General features: G+C 47.8%; 1 protein-coding gene across 2 annotated transcripts in view; it reads left to right on the plus strand.

Annotated features, from left to right (window-relative positions):
- Positions 1 to 10,372, plus strand: part of UBE2F (ubiquitin conjugating enzyme E2 F (putative)) — a 119,862-nt gene extending 109,490 nt beyond the window's left edge. For both annotated transcript variants that reach the window (XM_069103195.1, XM_069103196.1), the window contains 2 exons: positions 540 to 602; positions 9,784 to 10,372. In XM_069103195.1, the coding sequence (XP_068959296.1) occupies positions 540 to 602; positions 9,784 to 9,834 (114 nt within the window). In that variant the 3' untranslated portion in view covers positions 9,835 to 10,372. The remainder of the gene's footprint in view (positions 1 to 539; positions 603 to 9,783) is intronic.
- The last annotated feature ends 7,482 nt before the right edge of the window (positions 10,373 to 17,854 follow it).

The following is a 17,854-nucleotide window of genomic DNA, read 5'->3' on the forward strand; positions in this document are numbered from 1 at the left end:
AGAAGTGGAGCAACTGAGACAAAACAGGACTTTGTTAAACAAGTTCATAGTTAAGGACTCTCTCTGCTCTTAGCCACATGCAGTAAAGATGCTTATTTTGAGAGCAGTCATTTCTGCTTACTCCAGGCCCAGAAGTGGCCCCAGAGCATTCGAAGCACCATCAGGCTTACAGAGTGATTGCATTCCTCACAGACAGCCCTGTGACTTGGATTCCAAATTTGAACCCAGGTCTTTTGATATTAGGGCACCGCTTTTCTGCCACACCCTAGTCCCTGCCATCGGAGAGATTCACACGATCCTTAGGACACTCATTTTCATATTGAACGATGAGTTCTAGGTTAGCACAGCACATGTGGCGATGTTCAGCTTCCCTGGGGCCTTTTCTTCCCTTCCTTCCACCATCTGAATCAGCAGCCAGGGCCTTGGGGCCTTCGCAGGCTGCTTGGACCCTACCAGGGTTTCCCAGGCACTCGTCCTCCCTTCCCTGTCACTGAGAGGAAAGCGACATTCACAAACTCACCATTTCTCTTGCTTTTAAGGACCTTTTGAATTTTGATGATCCTTTGAACATTGAAGCTGCAGAACACCATCTGCGGGACAAGGTGAGTCAGTGCTCTGGCAGACAGACCTGCTTGTTTTTCACTGCGTAGACTGTCAGCAAGCAGAACTCTTTTTGTTTCTGGAATGTTAGGTCTCCTACTGAGTCCAGAATGGTAAGCTAAGTGACCGTGGGATCCTTCGAGCTCCTCTCGCCTCTCTGCCCCCTTATTTTACAGATGTGGAAACTGAGGCCCAGAGAAGAGAAAGGGACTTATGGTGCAGCTCCTCCCTCGTACTGATGTCCCCTGAGAATTAACTATGGCTGCAGATGGAGCCTTGTAAGTGGTTCTGTGTCCTCCCAGCAGCTTCTCAGAGGGAGCCACGCAGTCAAGACCTTGCAAAGCCCCAGCACCAGGCTCCCTGGGTTACCCAGAGCTCTCATTTGTTGAGCTCAGGTCTGAGAGCTCTCCTTATCAGGGCAGCTCCTAAAACACTTTCCCCTTAGAGGAAGCGGCCATCCTGATGCCATCCTGGGTCCTTGAAATCCTAAGGACCTTCCTCTGGTTTCTGTTTGCATTTTTACGTTTCTTTTCTCTAGAGGCATGACATCTTCACCTTATTATTTTTTAAATTAAATGTTCTATTGAGAACATCAATACAGCCACCTAAACTTGTTCAGTAACAGTTTGCTATCAATTTAATTTCAGTTAATAAAATGTCATGACTTTTTTCCCACGTCCACCATTTAGGCAAAATAAATCCACACTTTGGTTGCATATAAGAATAGGTCTGCTACTGCCCATCTTGGTCCCGTCGCTTGGCCCCAGGGATAGAAGGCGGGCTTCATTCTCAGCCTTTTGAGTTCAGGATTGGTCACTTACTCAAGCTGAAGTGTCAGGGTCCCTCAGTGGCCTCCCCCATTATTGTTTTGGTCACTAAATAACTTGTTTTCCTGTTTCTGTATTTGCATCAGTCTATAAAAGACTGCCTTTCTCTGAATCTGTTATGTGGCTCCTTTAAGTAAGTAAAGTTACTCTCAATTCATGTATCACAGTTTGTTTAGCTATTCAAGTCAATTAGAAAAGCATTCATTCAACACCTGCTGTAGGTCACTGGCCTAAGCACCAGGGACACAGAAAGGCAGACAGACGATCCATGCCTCACAGAGCTCACAGTCCAGTAACATGCAAAAGCACTTAATTTGTTTTCAGGTCTTTGAAACAACAGAAAGTACAGCTAGAAGTATGCTTGTACATGTGGAGCCTTTCTGCCCTCGTGCTCCTTGGATACCGGCTTAACAGGGGTGGCACTGAGGCAGAGGGGCCGTGGTTCTGTATTGTTTCCAGAGGGGGGGGTTGGGCGCACTTGGAGCCCCTCCTCCAGTGGTCATTGTGCTCCTTTGTCATCTTGCCGGTCGGATGGGTACGACCTAGAACCTCACAGCTGTGGTCACTTGGTTCTAGTCAGCGCACTTTTACTTCAAGTGCCTCCGTCCCGGGCACCCCAAGTCCTGGCACATTCACAGAGTAAGTCAGTCACTCATCCTGTGGAGTTTATGTTCTAAAGGGAGAGGCGAGTGCTCACTGAGGTTTGTGTAGAACAGATATGAAGAGAACATGTACCAGATGGGGTGAAGGAAGAACCGTAGCCTTGGGGGGGCACCAGGACAGGCTTTCAGGGGAGGCCAGGTCCCCCAGATCCTGCAGTCGAGTCATTATCTTAGCCTTTCCATTTCTCTCTGCTCAGTTTTGTCCTGAGCCTTCTGTCTTCTTGGCTTGCTGCAGTCATCCATTAAGAATGTGGGGCTGAGGACGGAGGCCAGGCAGTGCCAGGAGAGGGAGGCCTCCTTCAGGTTCCTGTCAGCATTCTTTGGAGATGGCTTTTCAATAAAGTCTGAAATCCTTCGACCTTCCGCTTGCTGATCATAGGATCTCAGAGCAAGAGGGTGCCTCACCCTCCTCCTGCACTGCTGACAGGTGGGCCTCCAGCCCCTGCTGAAAATCCGGCAAAGCCCCGGCTCCGGCTCAGCCCTCTGAGGCAGCACCGCAGTCGGGCCACAGCTCTCCATCTGCTTGATTGTTGGGTGTGCTCCCAAGATGATCCTCCAGATGGGGACTGGTGAAGGTGTGGTCAGACGACCCCCAGGGCAGCCCAGAACCACATCAGCTTTGTAGAACTAGCCATCACCCCTCTGCAAGACAGAGTTAATGACGGTGACGTGAAGGCTTCTTCCAAGAGTGAGGTGATTGATTGACCAAAGGTAATAGCTTAGAAAATGAAAGCTCTGTTTGAATGAGGCCAGATTACCATGAAATCCTTAGTGTCAAAAGACAGGAAGTCTGTAGTCATGATGGAACAGAAACTTCCAGCAATCAAGACTTGTTTTTAATTTTAAGATCTTTGCTAAGGTGTTCTTCCATATTTCTTAAAAAGTCCTTCCCATTGCAGAAATCTGTGCAGAAAAATACGTTACAGTTATAAATAGCCCTCCAGTCAGGAGGATCTGTGGGGGATTGAGGGATTGATGACAAATGTTCTCTCAAATGCAGGCCTCGTCCTGCTTTTGCAGTATCTCCTTTGAAAATGCAGAGTGATTGACAAAGGCTAGGAACTGAAGCTTGGAATTATCTTTTGTATGTGATTTCAAACGTTTTTAAGAGTTTCTGTCACTTAAGAAATATCAGATAAGCTGTTAAAAGGAGTTGACTTGAAGGACAAAGAGGAGAATGAAATAAATGAAGGCATCTTCTCATTCCCTCTTTAATAAAACATTATCTTCTGCCTCAAAAACCACTTTCCTCGTTCATTTTCTGTTGATGGTGCTGCCATCTTCCACAGTCACTCAGGCTTAAAACCTTGAAGACAAGGTTGCTGCTTCCTTCTTTTTGCCCTAAATGACAAAGTCACTTGGACCTTTTGAAAGACCTAAGTCAGCAATCTCTTGTCTCCCCCTTCACCCTCCTGGTCCAGACCCTCCACAAGGCTCTGCTGGACTCTGGTGGTAATTTCTGACCTGCTTGCTCTGCTGCCAGACCCTCCCTTCTCATGCCCTAATCTGCCCTTCACCTTATTCTTCCTGAAAGACACCTCTGATGAAGCATTTCCTTGCTCACAGACCTGGTAGACAGGGACCTCCCCAGTCCTCAGATTTCCCTGCCCTCCATGCTGGAGGAGGATGGCTGTCCTCTGCCTTTGCTCATAGCTTCTTCTCTGCCTGGAATGTCTCCCCTTCCCTTGGGACCCTGCATCTTCACCTTGGCCCCTTCCACCACACCAGGCCCTCTGCCCAGAATGCCCTGGCACCAGTCTCTGGCTGCTGCTTGTGTGTGTCTCCTCTTTTCCTCTTGTTCTGAAGACTGTAATCAAATATATACCATCATTGCCCCTGAAATTTCCATCAGCTGGCCTGTTCTTCTCACCACCCATCCCTATGACTCCCCAGACCAAAAACATCTCATGACCACTCCCCATGTGTGTGATCACTGATGTCTTTGAGGCCAGGGACTGCCTCCCAAGGCCTAGCACAGCATCTGGCTCACAGTAAACACTTAAGTGCTTTTTCCTTGATTCAGTCTGAATGACTGAAGAGTATTTATTCCTACGTGAGCCTCGTCTCCCTCGTTCGCTCCAGTCCAGCCCATTACTTGCCATCCAGACCACCAGGCCGTGCCAGCTGCCCTAAAGCTGTATGGCCCCTTCTTGAGGGCAGAAAGTGGCGCGCTTTTCTGTCCCATTCTCCAGAATGGAGCATAGTGCCTGCACGTGGCTAGTACGTCAGAAATACTTTTTTCATTCGTTTGTGATTTACCAGTACGGACCGTTTCCAAAAGACCAGTGCAAAACAGTGTTAACTGTAGTGAGAGACTTTACTAGGGAGGAGATGTAGTGGGTCAGCTCACTTCTCTTGGGCCTCAGCTTCCTCATTTGTAAAACAGGAATGATGCTTAAGAGTACTGACATTGTAGGGTTGTCGTGGAGCCTTAATGGGATGATGTGTGGGAATGTTAAAGCATGTTTTTGTAATAGCTGTTATAAGCTCAGGGTTTTATCTATGGGAGGTGAGTACTTGGTCCATAGTAGATACTTAAATGCTTGTTGATAATTGAATTGTGGATTTGCATTTTCCATATATTAAATTTATCCCTTTAATGCTATGCAGATTGGTGATTTCATCAGTGGGGATACATTTTGCATTGACGATACTCCCAGCCTCTTTCTTTAGAGCTTGCCGTGGCCAAAAAATGAATTAATTTTGTGGCTATGGATGAGTCTTCCTGGCCTGACTCAGCTGGTCCTCTAACAGTAGACAGGCGGTCAAAGCCCTTGGGCCCTTTCCAGCATGTTAGGGTCTGCTAGAGCTGTGGACTCCTCACAGGAGTGTGGACTCCTTTGAGGGCCCTGGGTCAGGCATAGACATGTGGTGAGTAAAAGAGAAAACAGTTACTAGCAAACAGAAGCAATGGCAGCTTTTCTTCACTGCGGGGTATGGGGCGACAGTCACAATCACACTCCCCCACTCTCTTCCACTTTCCTTACCCACCCTGAGCTGGGTAGGAAATGAGGGGATGCCTCCCTAGGCCTCTGGGCACTCTCAGACTAAGTCACAGGACTGTCATCTCACGTGTACAAAGCACGAGGCCTTTCGTGTATTTACTCATGTCACATACAGAGCAGCTACATGGGCTGATCAAGTTCAGATGGCCGACATTCTCGGTTTGGGCCTTCATCATCCTGGGCACAGGGGCGCTGGCCGGAGCCCAGTCTGACCTAACCTCTCCGGGCCTCAGAGGATTAGCAATGCACCTAGGACTCACCTCACAGGTTATTGTGAAGAAAGAAGGCGTCTTGCAAACTTAAAGCAGGATCCACATGTTATCGTGTTTGTCTTTGTCATTATTACCTAAGCAGAGATTAGTCAGCAGCCTCAGCTAATACCAGCAGAAAGCCCAGAGTGTGAACCAGGGGAAGGGAGAGGGTTTCCCTTCCCACTGTTGCTACTGTCATTCAGTCGTGTCTGAGTCTTCGTGACCCAATTTGGGATTTTTCTTGACAAAGATACTGGAGTGGTTTGCCATTTCCTTCTCCATTGTGTTCCCATGTTACAGATGAGGAACTGATGCAAATAGGGGTGAAGTGAATTTTCCAGGATCACACAGCTAGCAAGTGTCAGAGGCCAGATTTGAACTCAAAAATCTTGTTAACGTGAGGCCTGGCATTCTATCCACTGAGCTACCTAGCTACCCTTTCTCTCCCCACACCTAGTTGATGTAGCCATGTAATCCAGACTATAAAGGGAATCTCCTGTAGCCAGCCCCACAACAATAGGTATTGCTTCCTTAGTCAGTTTGAGAAGATTATAAAGCCCCAGCCATTGGATGAAGGCAGCTGACACACCAGAGTCTGAAAGGATCAGACAGACCCTTCCTCTCTGCTAGAGGCCAGAAAGGGGGAGGGGATCCTTTATCTTCTTCCTCCCACCCCCTACCAGCAATGTCAGCAGAGCCACAGGAGACAATTGGTCCAGCTGGAACATGCCTGAGGACAGGCAGAGATAGAGAGAGCTGCCTAAAGAAGGAAGGCATTTCAAGGTCTCAGCCAAGAATAAAGCCAGTGATAGACTCAAGAAAGGGTCAGATGGGGGGGGGAGGGGGGCACAGAGTCACTGCACCCAAAAGGAGCTGCCTGAGGACCATGCAAAGACAGTTCTATTTTTTGCTCCCTTGTATCCTATGTATGTGCATATAACTCATCATTGTATTCTAAGTCTGACCTCACTCTGCCCAGGGATTGTGTGTTCTCCACGAAGAGAGTGGACACGGCTTTCAGAGAGTGTGTTTTGTGCCAGCTGGCCTCACTCTCCTGTCTTAGTGAATCCCTTGGCTAGAAGCTAATTTAGTCTCCTGGCTGATTGTTGGTCGGAAGCACACCAGGGGGAGCTCCTGAGCTACAGCGATAGGCGTTATCCCTAGACCCTAAAGTTGCAGCTACCCCCTGGGCATGCAGATGGAGTGTCCCCAAGGAGCTTTAAAGGGAGTAGATGTCTGAGACACTAGGAAGAAGGAAAAGAACACTTATCCAGGAAGCAAATGTGACTGCCTTCTAGAAACTCGCTTCCTCTACAGCTAGCTGATTCCATGCTTTTTGAATGCACAATGCCTGCCAGAAGCTGCTTAACCGCAAAAAGATTTGTCCTAATAGATGAGTTCTCTGCAAATCTGGCTCAATTCCAAACACTGCATAATCTAAAGCAGTTATTATTCACCCTGTCCAAGGACCTTATTTTCTTTGAATAAAAATAGATTTTTTTTAACTTAAAAAAAATCTTAATTATATGGGATGGCTCCCTGGGAAGAGGGTAATAGAATAGAAAGAGACAGAGGGAAATTTAGGTTATGTGAGAACAAAAGAGTGCCGTAAAAATGTATTAGTAAATAGCAGGGAATGCAATTCAAATTGACCTTTTCCCCTTAGCATTCTGTTTGGATTTGATGAGATTTTACTCCATGTAATCTTATGTCCTGCCCAACATTTAGTGAAAAATCTCTGCATGAGGAATGGAGACAATGCATAGATCAAGAATGATTCACAAGGATATTAACATGGAGAGGATTGTTTTTGCAGGTCGATAGTTAGTTTGCTTTGTTCCTGTGATTCAAGATGGAAATAAATAAGGTTTCAGTTTGGAAAGGAAATAGATGATGCAGACTAATTTAGTTGCTGGTAATGTTTTCTTAATTAGATTTTCTTAAATCTAGAAACTGAAACATATTATATTTATTTTCCTCATTTTTAATTTTGACCTGATTACCTAGTGACAAGTTAGTTGGTCACTGCTGAGCTAAACTGGGTTGAGAAAAATCACTGAAGCCCTGAGTTGTTGGAGAACACTGAGGTCGTGGAGGCCTCCCCTACCTGGACCAGAGTCCCGGCTCCACCATCTAGCCTTTGCTTGGGAGCCTGCGGCCTCCTGAAGCAGAGCTTATCTCTGAGGAGCTCAGAGCTGTTCCCTCCCCTGAGTCAGGTCTGCCTCTCTGGGCCCCTTGGCCCCAGTCCAGCCCTCTGAGAACAAACCCAACAAGCATCTCCCCCTAAAAACCCTTCCTGTTCTTGCAGAGAGTCCCTGTGGGCCTCTGGAGGTAGGGAATCCTTCCCTTCTGCTCCATCCCTGCCCACCTCTCTGGCCTCGCTAGAATCCAGATCAATCCCTGGATCAGGTCCTTGTCCTTCGTGCTGTCCACTCTGCCTTTTCCCTGACTCCTCTCCAGAGTCAACACCCCAATGAGTTCATTCTGAGTGGTGGAACTTCCCCAGTGTCACTCAGTGTGGCATTCTTCAAAAATCTTTCCTTTCATGGAAAACGTATATTGTAAAAAGCACCCTCCCATGAACCAAGGTTTTCTTAGGAATAAGTAAGTAGGCAGAGCTAATGAAAATGTCCCTGAACCTGGAAAAGTAAAAACCTCATCACTGCCCTCTGCGTAATGATAGCTTGCACCTTCACTGTTCCACTGGGAATAAAATTCTTCCTAAAGACAGTCTTTGACTGCCTTTCATTGGAATTCCTCTGGCCTTTGGGAGCCTGAAAAGAAGGGTGGTTTTCTGTTACTAACCTTCTTCATCTTGAGTAAATAAAATCTGCGCATGAATTTCAGCCCTTCCTTGGAGGTTGCTCATGACTAACTGGGACTTTCCTTGTCCCCCAAACTGGAGACTCTTGCAGTATCCATTTGCTTTCTTTGGTGTGTATGCTGCTGTTTGGGGTAGTTTTTTTCTCTAGAGAAAAAAAAGAATCAGCCAGAAGAAATGCTATCTTTTTCTTTGCTAAAGGAAGTAGTTTTTTAGATGTTTGTTCAGTCAGCCACAGCATAAAAAAGCACTGTGTGCTTTCTGTTTTCTCTCTAGGCTCTCATGCTTTATTAAAATAAGCTGCCATTAGAAATGTTTTCCTGTTGGAATTCATTGAAATGGCAGCACGAACTGCTGCCCTATTTATAACCAGACTCCTGAAACCTGCCCTGGAAATAGAAGGTGACCAGCTGGGGTGACCGTAAATGTGCGTGGAGGAATTCTGATGTGACTAATAAAGTCCACACAGTGAGAAGGCGGAGTGTATTCAGGGAAATGATTGGCAGAACACAAGCCAGTTTAGTTGATAAGGGTTAATGAAATGCCGACTGTGTGCTGGGGTTTGGGGATGCAAATTTAAGAACTGAAGTAATCCTCACTGGGTGCTTACATTCTAACAGGGGAGGCAGCCAGGAAGCCCATATGGAATAAAATCAGAGAATTCATACAAAGTGGGCAAACATGAGGGAGTTGAGGGGAGTCATCAGCAGCTGGGGGGGGGGGAGGGGGGTCAGAAAAGGATTCATGTAGGTGAAGCTTCAGCTGGGCCTTGAGGGAAGAAAGTTATTCTCTGAGGCAGAAATGGGTAGAAAGTGTATGAGGAGGAGAGGGAAAAAGAAAGGTATATAACTTTATTATATACTTAAAAGGAATAGCGAGTTGTACATAACGGATTTGCAGTTTCATGTGCAATTACTGGCCTGATGGCCTCTTTATATCTTTGTCCTCCCTCTTGGAAGTCTGCAGCCAAAACTCAGGCCCTCACAGCTGACCCCAGCACCTGGGTCTTTAGGAATGCTCAGCACCACCCATGACTTCCCCTTTGCCTGGGAGTGTAACTTCGGCGCTTTGGGGCTTTGTCGCATTTTTCCTGGAGGCTGCTGGGACACCAGCTCCAAGCCCCCTGCCTTCTGTCCTGAGCTTTCCACCCTACCCCACCCCCACCCTGAAGCGGGGCAAGTCCAGCATGACAAGTTCTCATTCACAGGACCCCCAGACCCCTCCAGACTCTTCCCAGAACAGGGATATACATAAAATCATGCCCACTGCATAACCAGAGGAATGGAGGTGTGTAGACAGTGAGTGACCGGTTCTCAGAGGCTGTGACTTCACCTTTGTCCTGATGATAGCAACTGTAGTCTTCAGTGGCTCAGCTGTTTGCTTTTGGCAAACAGGAGTGGTCTTGGCCCTGCCACGGGACGCTCTTGCACAGATGGGCTCAGTGGCAGCAGTGAATGATGGCATTCTTTGATGGTTTTGTCTTCTGTGGGACACCAAGTGAAAGTGCCTGCAGATCTCTCCCCAGCTATGCCACCTGAGAGCTTAGAGTAAGTCGTGCTGTTGCTAGAATTGTTCTCAGAGTGTTTCCGTGCCGTTTATCCCTCTCTCTCTCCGCAGGAGGACTTCCGGAATAAAGTTGAAGATTACATTAAGCGTTACGCCAGATGATGAAGGCTGTCAGGACCACGGTTTTGCACTTCCAAGTTGTATCTATCACTTTAAAAAAAAAGAGAGAGAAAACCAATATTCAGCATCCTCCTCCCCCACCCCTCCAACTCCCCATCCGCCCCACTGGCTTGTACACGTCCCGTGACCGTGTTGTACTGAAGAAGAGAACCTTCCCAACTGTCCATTTTACATGGAGAACTCCGCATAAATACAGCAAGAACTTGTGTGTATTTGGTTTAAAAAAGTTGTTTGCTTTAAAATGTTTACTTTTCTGAGCCCGTACTGTATAGCTTGTTGATGATTCTTGAGAAATTGAAAGCGATCAGTGCTGAGCTCTAGCTGGCCACATGGGGGTCAGCTATCTGCCCAGCCCAGAGCAGACGCCATGCTTACTTCCTGTCCCTCAAGGGTGGCCAGGGCCTGCCTGTGGACTCCTGTGCGGCACATGCCACAGGGCAGAGGATCGTCTGTGTGCATCTCCTCATGGAATGTTGATGCTATTTAATGTAAGTATATTTTGGAACAAATTTGTAATTTATATATTTGCTGCTTTGATTCCTTTTTTCTTCCTTTCTTATTTGCATTTGCATCATGCACAGTAGAGGCAAAGGGATCTGTTAAGGATAAAAGCTTAGTGTGAGTAAATAGGAAAACCTTATGATCTTCTCCTTGAAAAGAGAACCCAAAAGATCTAACTTTAAAGGAATGATAAAGGAGGATGAGCCAGGGCCAGAGGGGTTTCAGGCTTGAGGCCTCAAGTTCTCACACCATGACATGAGCAGGGTGATTTTACATGAGTCAGCCCATTGCCCATGAGCACTTACTAAAGAAAGAGGAAGCCTGGACCTGTGACTGTAGAGGGGCTGCTGCTTCAGGAAGCCATCCAGACATCCCTGAGAAAGCAGATAGGTGAGCTGTGGGGTGTGCTGGGCCACACAGAAGGGCAGGACCTTGTGGGGGCCACTGAGCCCCAAGGGGTTGGAGCCACAGTCGTCTGGTGGGAGAACACAGACCAGGAACAAGCACGTGTCCAGCTTTGGGTGAGATCCGACCCAGTCTCACCCTGAGGAGTCACATCTCTCTCTCTCTCCATGTCCTGTGCCAGCTGCCACCTTTTAATTTCCCATTCCTGGCTCAGACTTAGCAGGTGTCTCTGTCCATGCAGACAGACTTGTGATGTCCTGTTGAATGGCAGGCTGATCAGTCATGCTTCTGGGGTCCCTGCCAGCTTCTCTCGGCATTTGGCTTTAGGGAGGGCAGGGCTAGGGGGGCTCCACATCCACTGAACCGTGTGTCCTGAGAGGGAAGGCCGCCCCTGCCCCCTACTCAACATGTGAAAGGTGTGTTTCTGGTTTAGCTCAGTCCAAAAACTACACTTTGATCTCCAGTATTTTAGGTCAAGACTTTGCTCAGGGGTAGAAAAGAAGCCCCCTTCACTCTATCACTGTTGAAACACTTGGTTACAAAAAAAGAACGTTTGATGGGTCAATGAATCCAGGACTCTGAAGGTCCAGGCTCTCTCCCCAGGGTCTGGCTCTCTCTAGCAGCTGGGTGGTGGCCCCAGCTCCAGGTCCCTATGGGTCCACCCAGTGCTTCTGGAGTCTTCAGGGTTTGAGAGACACCCTTGGGAGAGGGGACCGCTGCCCAGAGTTCTAATGGCAACATTGGTTTGTGACAGAGGAACGGCCTCTGACCTCAGAAACAAGACCAAAGGGACAATAGTTGGGGCCTGTGTCTGTTAGTAACTATCCATAGCCTCTCATCTAACTAAATGTTCCCAGGCGACATTTCAGAGAAGCCAGATTAGCTCCTTGAAGTGTGGGACCCACTTCCCTACTTCTTCAATGGCCCTGACTTCACGATTTCCTCGCCCAGGCATTGGCTCCTCAAGGTTGGCCCCTGCACTCTCGCGGCCCCCCAGCCCTTGTAGTGTTAGGGTTAGTGTTGCTGACACTTCTTCCCTTCCTAACTTCCTCCTCTCTGGCTCGCAGCAGACACTTCTGCTGCTGTCATGGGGCTGCCCAAGTAACCCAGTCAGTCCATGAGGCTTTATGAAGCACCCTATAGGGCCAGGGCCAGCACAAGGCACTGGAATAAATCCAGAGACAAAAGAGAATGCCCATTAGGGATGCACATAAAAACATAGATTATACAGAGTGGTTAAATGCAAGGGGGTTTGGGAGAGTGGGGACAGCAATTGGGGGCCAGGAAGGGCTTCATGCAGAAGATGTGGTTTCAGCTGCATTATAAGAGAGGGAATGGGTGGGCATTCCAGGCACGGGGAGCAGTCAGGAAAAAGGCAGGTAGAAAGGGGCAGGGGGTGTCATGCACTTTGGCTGGATCATAGTGGGTTTGAGAAGGAGAATAATGTCCAGTGAGCCTGAAAGATTGGTTAGGGCTAGATTGTGCAAGAACTTAAAAACTCAACAAATTGATATTTTCTCCCAGAGGCAATAATAAGCCACTGGCATTTACTGAGTAGGAGGGTCCCATGGTCAGACCTGTGCTGTGTTCCAGATAGATGGAGGGTGGGGAGGAGGCTGCAGCCTGGGCCTGAATCGGGCTGATTGTAGGAGTAGAGAGAAGGGGGCAGATGCCAAAGACCGTGTGAGAGCAGACAGCTGAATGGCCATGTGGACTGGGGGAGGGTGAAGCTGCCGGAGTAACACCAAAATTACAAGCTGGGAGACCGACAGATGTTGGTGCCAAAGACAGAAAGAGGGTAAAGGGTTTAGGGGGAAAGTGGACCATCGATGGCTCCAGAACAGCCAGTGTGGTATGTCCACTGGGCATTGGTGATTCCACAGCTCAGGGGAGGGGCTGGAGCTGGACAGATTTTGTGACAGGGAAGCTGTTGAGGTGAGAGAAAGAAGGCACAGGTAGAAGAGAAAGCCTCCCATAGTTGGGGAGCCTGATGTGGCTGAAGGGCCTGGGGAGTGATCAGACAGCAAAGAGGGGAATGAACCAGGAGAAAGGAAACACCAGAGCCCAGGGAAGATGGGGAGTTTTCAAGAGTCGCCAGATGACAGGTGTCTTGTCAGGAAAGTGCACTGTCTTCCCTTAAGCCACATTCCCTCCGGCGGTCAGTAAACACCAGGCGTCTACTGTGTGCTGAGTACTGGAGAGAAAAAGAGGCAAGATGCCTGCCCTCAAGGACCTACGGGGGGGGGGGGGTGATGAGCAAACACGTACAGACGAGCTATAGACAGATTAAGTGGGAAATGGTTAGAGGGGTGGAAGATTCTGTATGAGGTGGGCTAGGGCTGGTCCCTGCACCAGCCGCCCTCCCACCACCTCACCACGAACCAGGACAGCCTTGGAGCCTGTGAACTTGGGTCAAAAATATTTTAATCACTGGGTCTCCATTTAATTGGATTCCGTGGTAACCCCTTGTATTTTATTTTATGCACATACAAAAGGCGTCCCTGGGCTTCACCCGACTGACCAGAGGGGCCCAGGAGGCTTGGCAGAGGGAGGGAGACAATTCCAGACTTCCCTCCTTGGGTCACCCATGTTCTAAGCTGCCCTGGGGCCAAGACTGACCCCTAACGTCTGCAGGCTTCAGCTGTCCCCCAGCCCCTTGTGTGCACACGCTTCTCCACCCCCAGAAATCCGATTCCCTTCGAGGCTCCCCGTTCTTCCTTTCCTGGGCTCGGCAGCTCTCCATTGCCTCCTCCATCCCCTCCCCCCCAGGTTACAAGTTAAAACATCAACAAACATTAATAGGTGCCTACTGTTTACCAGGCACAGGAATACAACAAAAGATAGACAGTCCGATCTCAGAGCTCACAGCCTAATGGGAGAAACAGCGCGAGGCTGTACAAACAAGCTGTAAATGGGATGCCATGGAGATGACTCGGAAATGCCTTGTACGTGCTTGGGGGCAGATAGCTATGTATGTGTGCCCTGTGTGTATTACGGCATGCCAGGCCCAGGGTCAGGGAAGATCCCAGTTCAAATCTGAGCTCAAGGGCTTCCTAGCTGGGGAAAACTCAGCTGAGGGTGGGGAGTCAAGCGTGAGAAGACGGAAAAGGCAGGAAGGACCAGGTCCAGGAGAATGAAACGGGCCCAGCGATCCTGGGTTCTGTGATAAGGAGTTAGTGGGGAAGCATGACTCGGGTCACTTTGGCAGCTGAATGGATGAAGGATGGGGCGGGGACAAAGTCCAGACTGAGGAGCAGTTGGAAGCTGTTAAAAGGGACCAGTGTGACAGGTGGGGAGCCCAGCGGGCGTCTGGTTGGAGGAACAGCTGGGAGGCCTCGTGCTCAGGGGAGTCTAGTCAAGCACAAGAAGACCGAGAAGGGAGGAGGGGGCAGGTCATTGAACAGCCAAAGAGAACGTTTTCTGCTGGAGCCTGGGGGTGCTAGGGAGCCCCGGACTCTACTGAGTGGGGGGATGGGGTGTAGAGGTGGGGGTTTCAGCAATGCCTGCCTGAGTCCTGCGCTTCTCCTTTGGCCCATACTGGGAGAGACTGACAGCTGGAAAAAAGGAAGTCTTTGTATTCTGCCTTTTGGGTGAAAAGTCTCTGCTCCCACAGTCTCCCATTGGGATTGTGTTTACAGTCTTTTCTACTTTATATATTTCCATTATCTCTTAATTGAATTTTGAATTTACGGTGTCAGAGTAAACTACAATTTCTTTTAATTCTCTCATTTCTGACTGACCCACCCAGGTTAGATCTTGCAGATCACAAACTTTTCATTCTCTTTACATTTGGATTCAGTGTCCTGCCTTCTTTCCAGTACTGCTGCTTTCTCGGTCCTGCACTTCTCTGTTTCAAATCAGGTCCCAAACAGTTTTCCGAGTTCCCCTCTAAGCCACTGAATCTCTCCTTTGCCAGTCAGCACACTATTCTCATGTATCGCAGTATTCATTGCAGAGTTTTACTTTTCTCTGACTGGGGCCAGGACTTCAAGGCTTACAGTTTCTCATTATTCCAAGTAACATACTTCCAGTTTGGCAAGTGCAGAAATTCCTTTTTAAGTAACTTTGCTTCTAATTTCCTAGGGAATTAATTAAATTCTTTTGTTATTCACCGACCGCAGTGGTCAGATAAACCACTCTCCTAAAATGAAATTTTGTCATTTTCCAGACAGTTTGCCTCTTTAATTGAAACACACCTGTTTCTTCCCACACTGGAGAAAAAAGTTAACAGCTGCACTAAGCCGTTCTTAAGCACCAGATAATACTTTGGAACTTCAGGCTGAAATGCAGGTTTAGGGGGCTTTGTTTTCTCTCCTTTTAAACTGGCTTCGATTCTGTTTTAAGAACTGAGCGGTCTCTATTCAGTGAAATCACCTTCTTCCCCTGTGCTAAAGCAATGAACTTTTCATTCTGCAGGGGAAGGCAGAGAGAGTTGGAGGGTCTAGGTGCTGTTTGTTTGCAATTCCATAAAGGTCCCAGTCAAATATTTCGCTACAGATAAAAATAATCCAACCATAATTTAGAAGTGTATGTCAGACAAAGTTTGTGGTGCCATACATCTCTACAGAAGGGGAAAAGATTCTCTCTTCTCTCTCCCCATGCCTCCCTCCTTTTTATCTCTCTCTCTCTCTCACTGTCTTTGTCTCTGTCCCTCTCAGCCTTCCTACTCCTCCTTCCCAGTTTCCAGCTTGGCCAGAATTAGGAGCTTTGAAATGTTCAGCGAAAAATTTCTTCCTCTTTTCCTCATTTTCCATTTGGCTCATAAAACCACAGGTTCGCTGGCTTTACCAGGCCATAGAATACCAATAGAGCTGATAACATACACTCTACATCACCAAAAAATATATACAAACAAAATACAGTCCCCTAATGTTCCAGGACAAAAGATGTTTTATTTCATTTAATGTTTTTGCTGCCACGTTGGAATGCTACATGGCCCAGTATCCCCCAGATCATTTATTCACTGAATGAAGTCTTATTTTCTATTTCCATAGGGCAGAAATCACTCAATTTCAGGGAAATTGGGCCAATTTTTCCCTTCTAATTTCTCGACGTCTTTGAGGGGTGTGTTTTTAAGCTTATATTCCAGTGGTTTTGACATTTTTATAAAAAGTCCTTGCTCTCACTCCTATTTCCTTCATTCCAGGCCTCATGTTTTCTCAGCTCGATCTCTATTTCTCTAGGGAGAGACCCACTTTCCCCTCCAGAATAGTCTGTTCTTTCCCACTAATTTTTGAGGTAAGAATTCCTCCATGCTTTGCAAAGATGTGTTTTTAGGTCCTCCAGCTGTTGGCTTAGGGTCCTTGTCTATACTATCCATGGTTTGGGGCATGTCCCAGATCTGTACTGATCAGCCCCTGGGACTGCATCCAAGGGCCTACCTTATATATCTTTCACTTCATGTTTTTTTTCTTTTTGGAGGGGGGAAGGCAGGGTAGTGGGGGTTAAGTGACTTACCCAAGGTCACACGGCTAGTTTTTGTGTTAAGTATCTGAGGCTGGATTTGAACTCAGGTCCTCCTGACTCCAGGGCCGGTGTCTATTCACTGCACCACCTAGCCGCCCCATATCTTTCGTTTCAAAAGCTTCCTCTTACTACTCATAATTATTAGCAGTTCAGTCCAAGGAGAGCACGCACAAAACCCATGAACTTGTCATCACTGGTGGGACAGAAACGCTTAGTAGACTTGGACAGTAGATGCCTCTGATTGTGACATCTGTGGGGAGGAAGAGGGGCCCACCTGCACCACCTCCACGGCTCAGTGTGGGAGGCCTCAGCAGTCCAGCAGGGCTTGACGGCCGTCCCCTGCACTGTTAGGCTGTTTCTCCAGCAGCACCTGGCAGTCAGGGTCTGGTGAATGAGTTAAACACTGCAGCACGACAGCTTACATACTGTGACAAAAGAAAGGTTCAAGAGACATTGTTTCTGGGTAATTAAAAATTTTATTAATTATGGCTAGCAGATAATTAATAAAATGGTCACTGGGCTTCCTCTCGTAAACCAAAGCCCCATCAAGGAAGCCTCTCAGCACTTGGAAGAACGAGTGTTCCTGACAGGCAAAAATCTGTCTGATTGGTTAACAATGAGAGAATGAATATTGGAATGAGAGCTGGGGGAGGGGCACATCATTTTGCTTTTGTCTCTCTTAGTCCCCTCTACCTAGACCACTCCCAGTCTCAGCCAGTCTAAAGGACAGCTACCTCCTACCCACCTACCCATGAGTGGAATTCACTTAGATTCTCTTTGTAAGGTTTTCTAGATAAGGGGAGTAAGAATTTCACCTAGACAAGATGGTCTAGGTGGGGTAAATTTGGGGGCAACTCAGAAATCTCCTTGAGAGACTAGACTTTGAGAAAATAAAGAAATAAAAATCTGGATTTCGCCTCCCCCCCCATTAATTTGTTATTGATATTAGAGAGAAATAATCATTTCAATGTCCAAGGCCTATGGTGGCCAGAAAGCCCTGAGCTACACTGTGTACTCAGTCCCTTGTGATGCCTCCATCCTTTCTCTGGCACAAACAGCCCTTGGTGGAGTCCTGAGGAGCCCAACCTGAAGACCTGAAGGTCCAGGGCCCAGCGGGCAGCGGGGACCTGAACGAAACAATGGAGGACCCAGTTAGAATGACCTTGCTTTTGAGCCCTGAGGCCTCAGTGTACTAGAAGGTGAAGGCAGTCCTGGAGGATAACCCCAGGAAAAGCAATCCATCTGTCCTGAGACCTTTCATCAGGGTTTCTGGCTGGGCACATAGGACTGGAGTGAAGTCCTGTCCCAAGGACAACAGAAAGGAAAGTAGAACCATCACCATGATGGTGGCCAAGGGAAGTCTTTCTTCAGAGACACTGTCTCTAAGGAATCCTGAAAGATCCTGACTTGGGGATGGGAAACAGCCTGCTGTAAAAACAAGGAAGGTAACATTTTGTTCTAAGTATAGTGCTTTTCCATCAGTAAACCATAGCACAATGTATGGCTGGATACAACACAGATCACTCAGTCAAATGATCCTCTGACAGTCTGTATGGAGCAGTCTTTAAGAGGGTCACTGTTCAGTACCATCATGGAGTTTGTTCTGCCAGGGTCCAGTTAGAAGAGGGAT

Source organism: Petaurus breviceps, unplaced genomic scaffold (assembly GCF_028583685.1).
Source record: "Petaurus breviceps papuanus isolate PSGF00001 unplaced genomic scaffold, PetGlider_PUasm1.0 567, whole genome shotgun sequence".
NCBI lineage: Eukaryota > Metazoa > Chordata > Mammalia > Diprotodontia > Petauridae > Petaurus > Petaurus breviceps.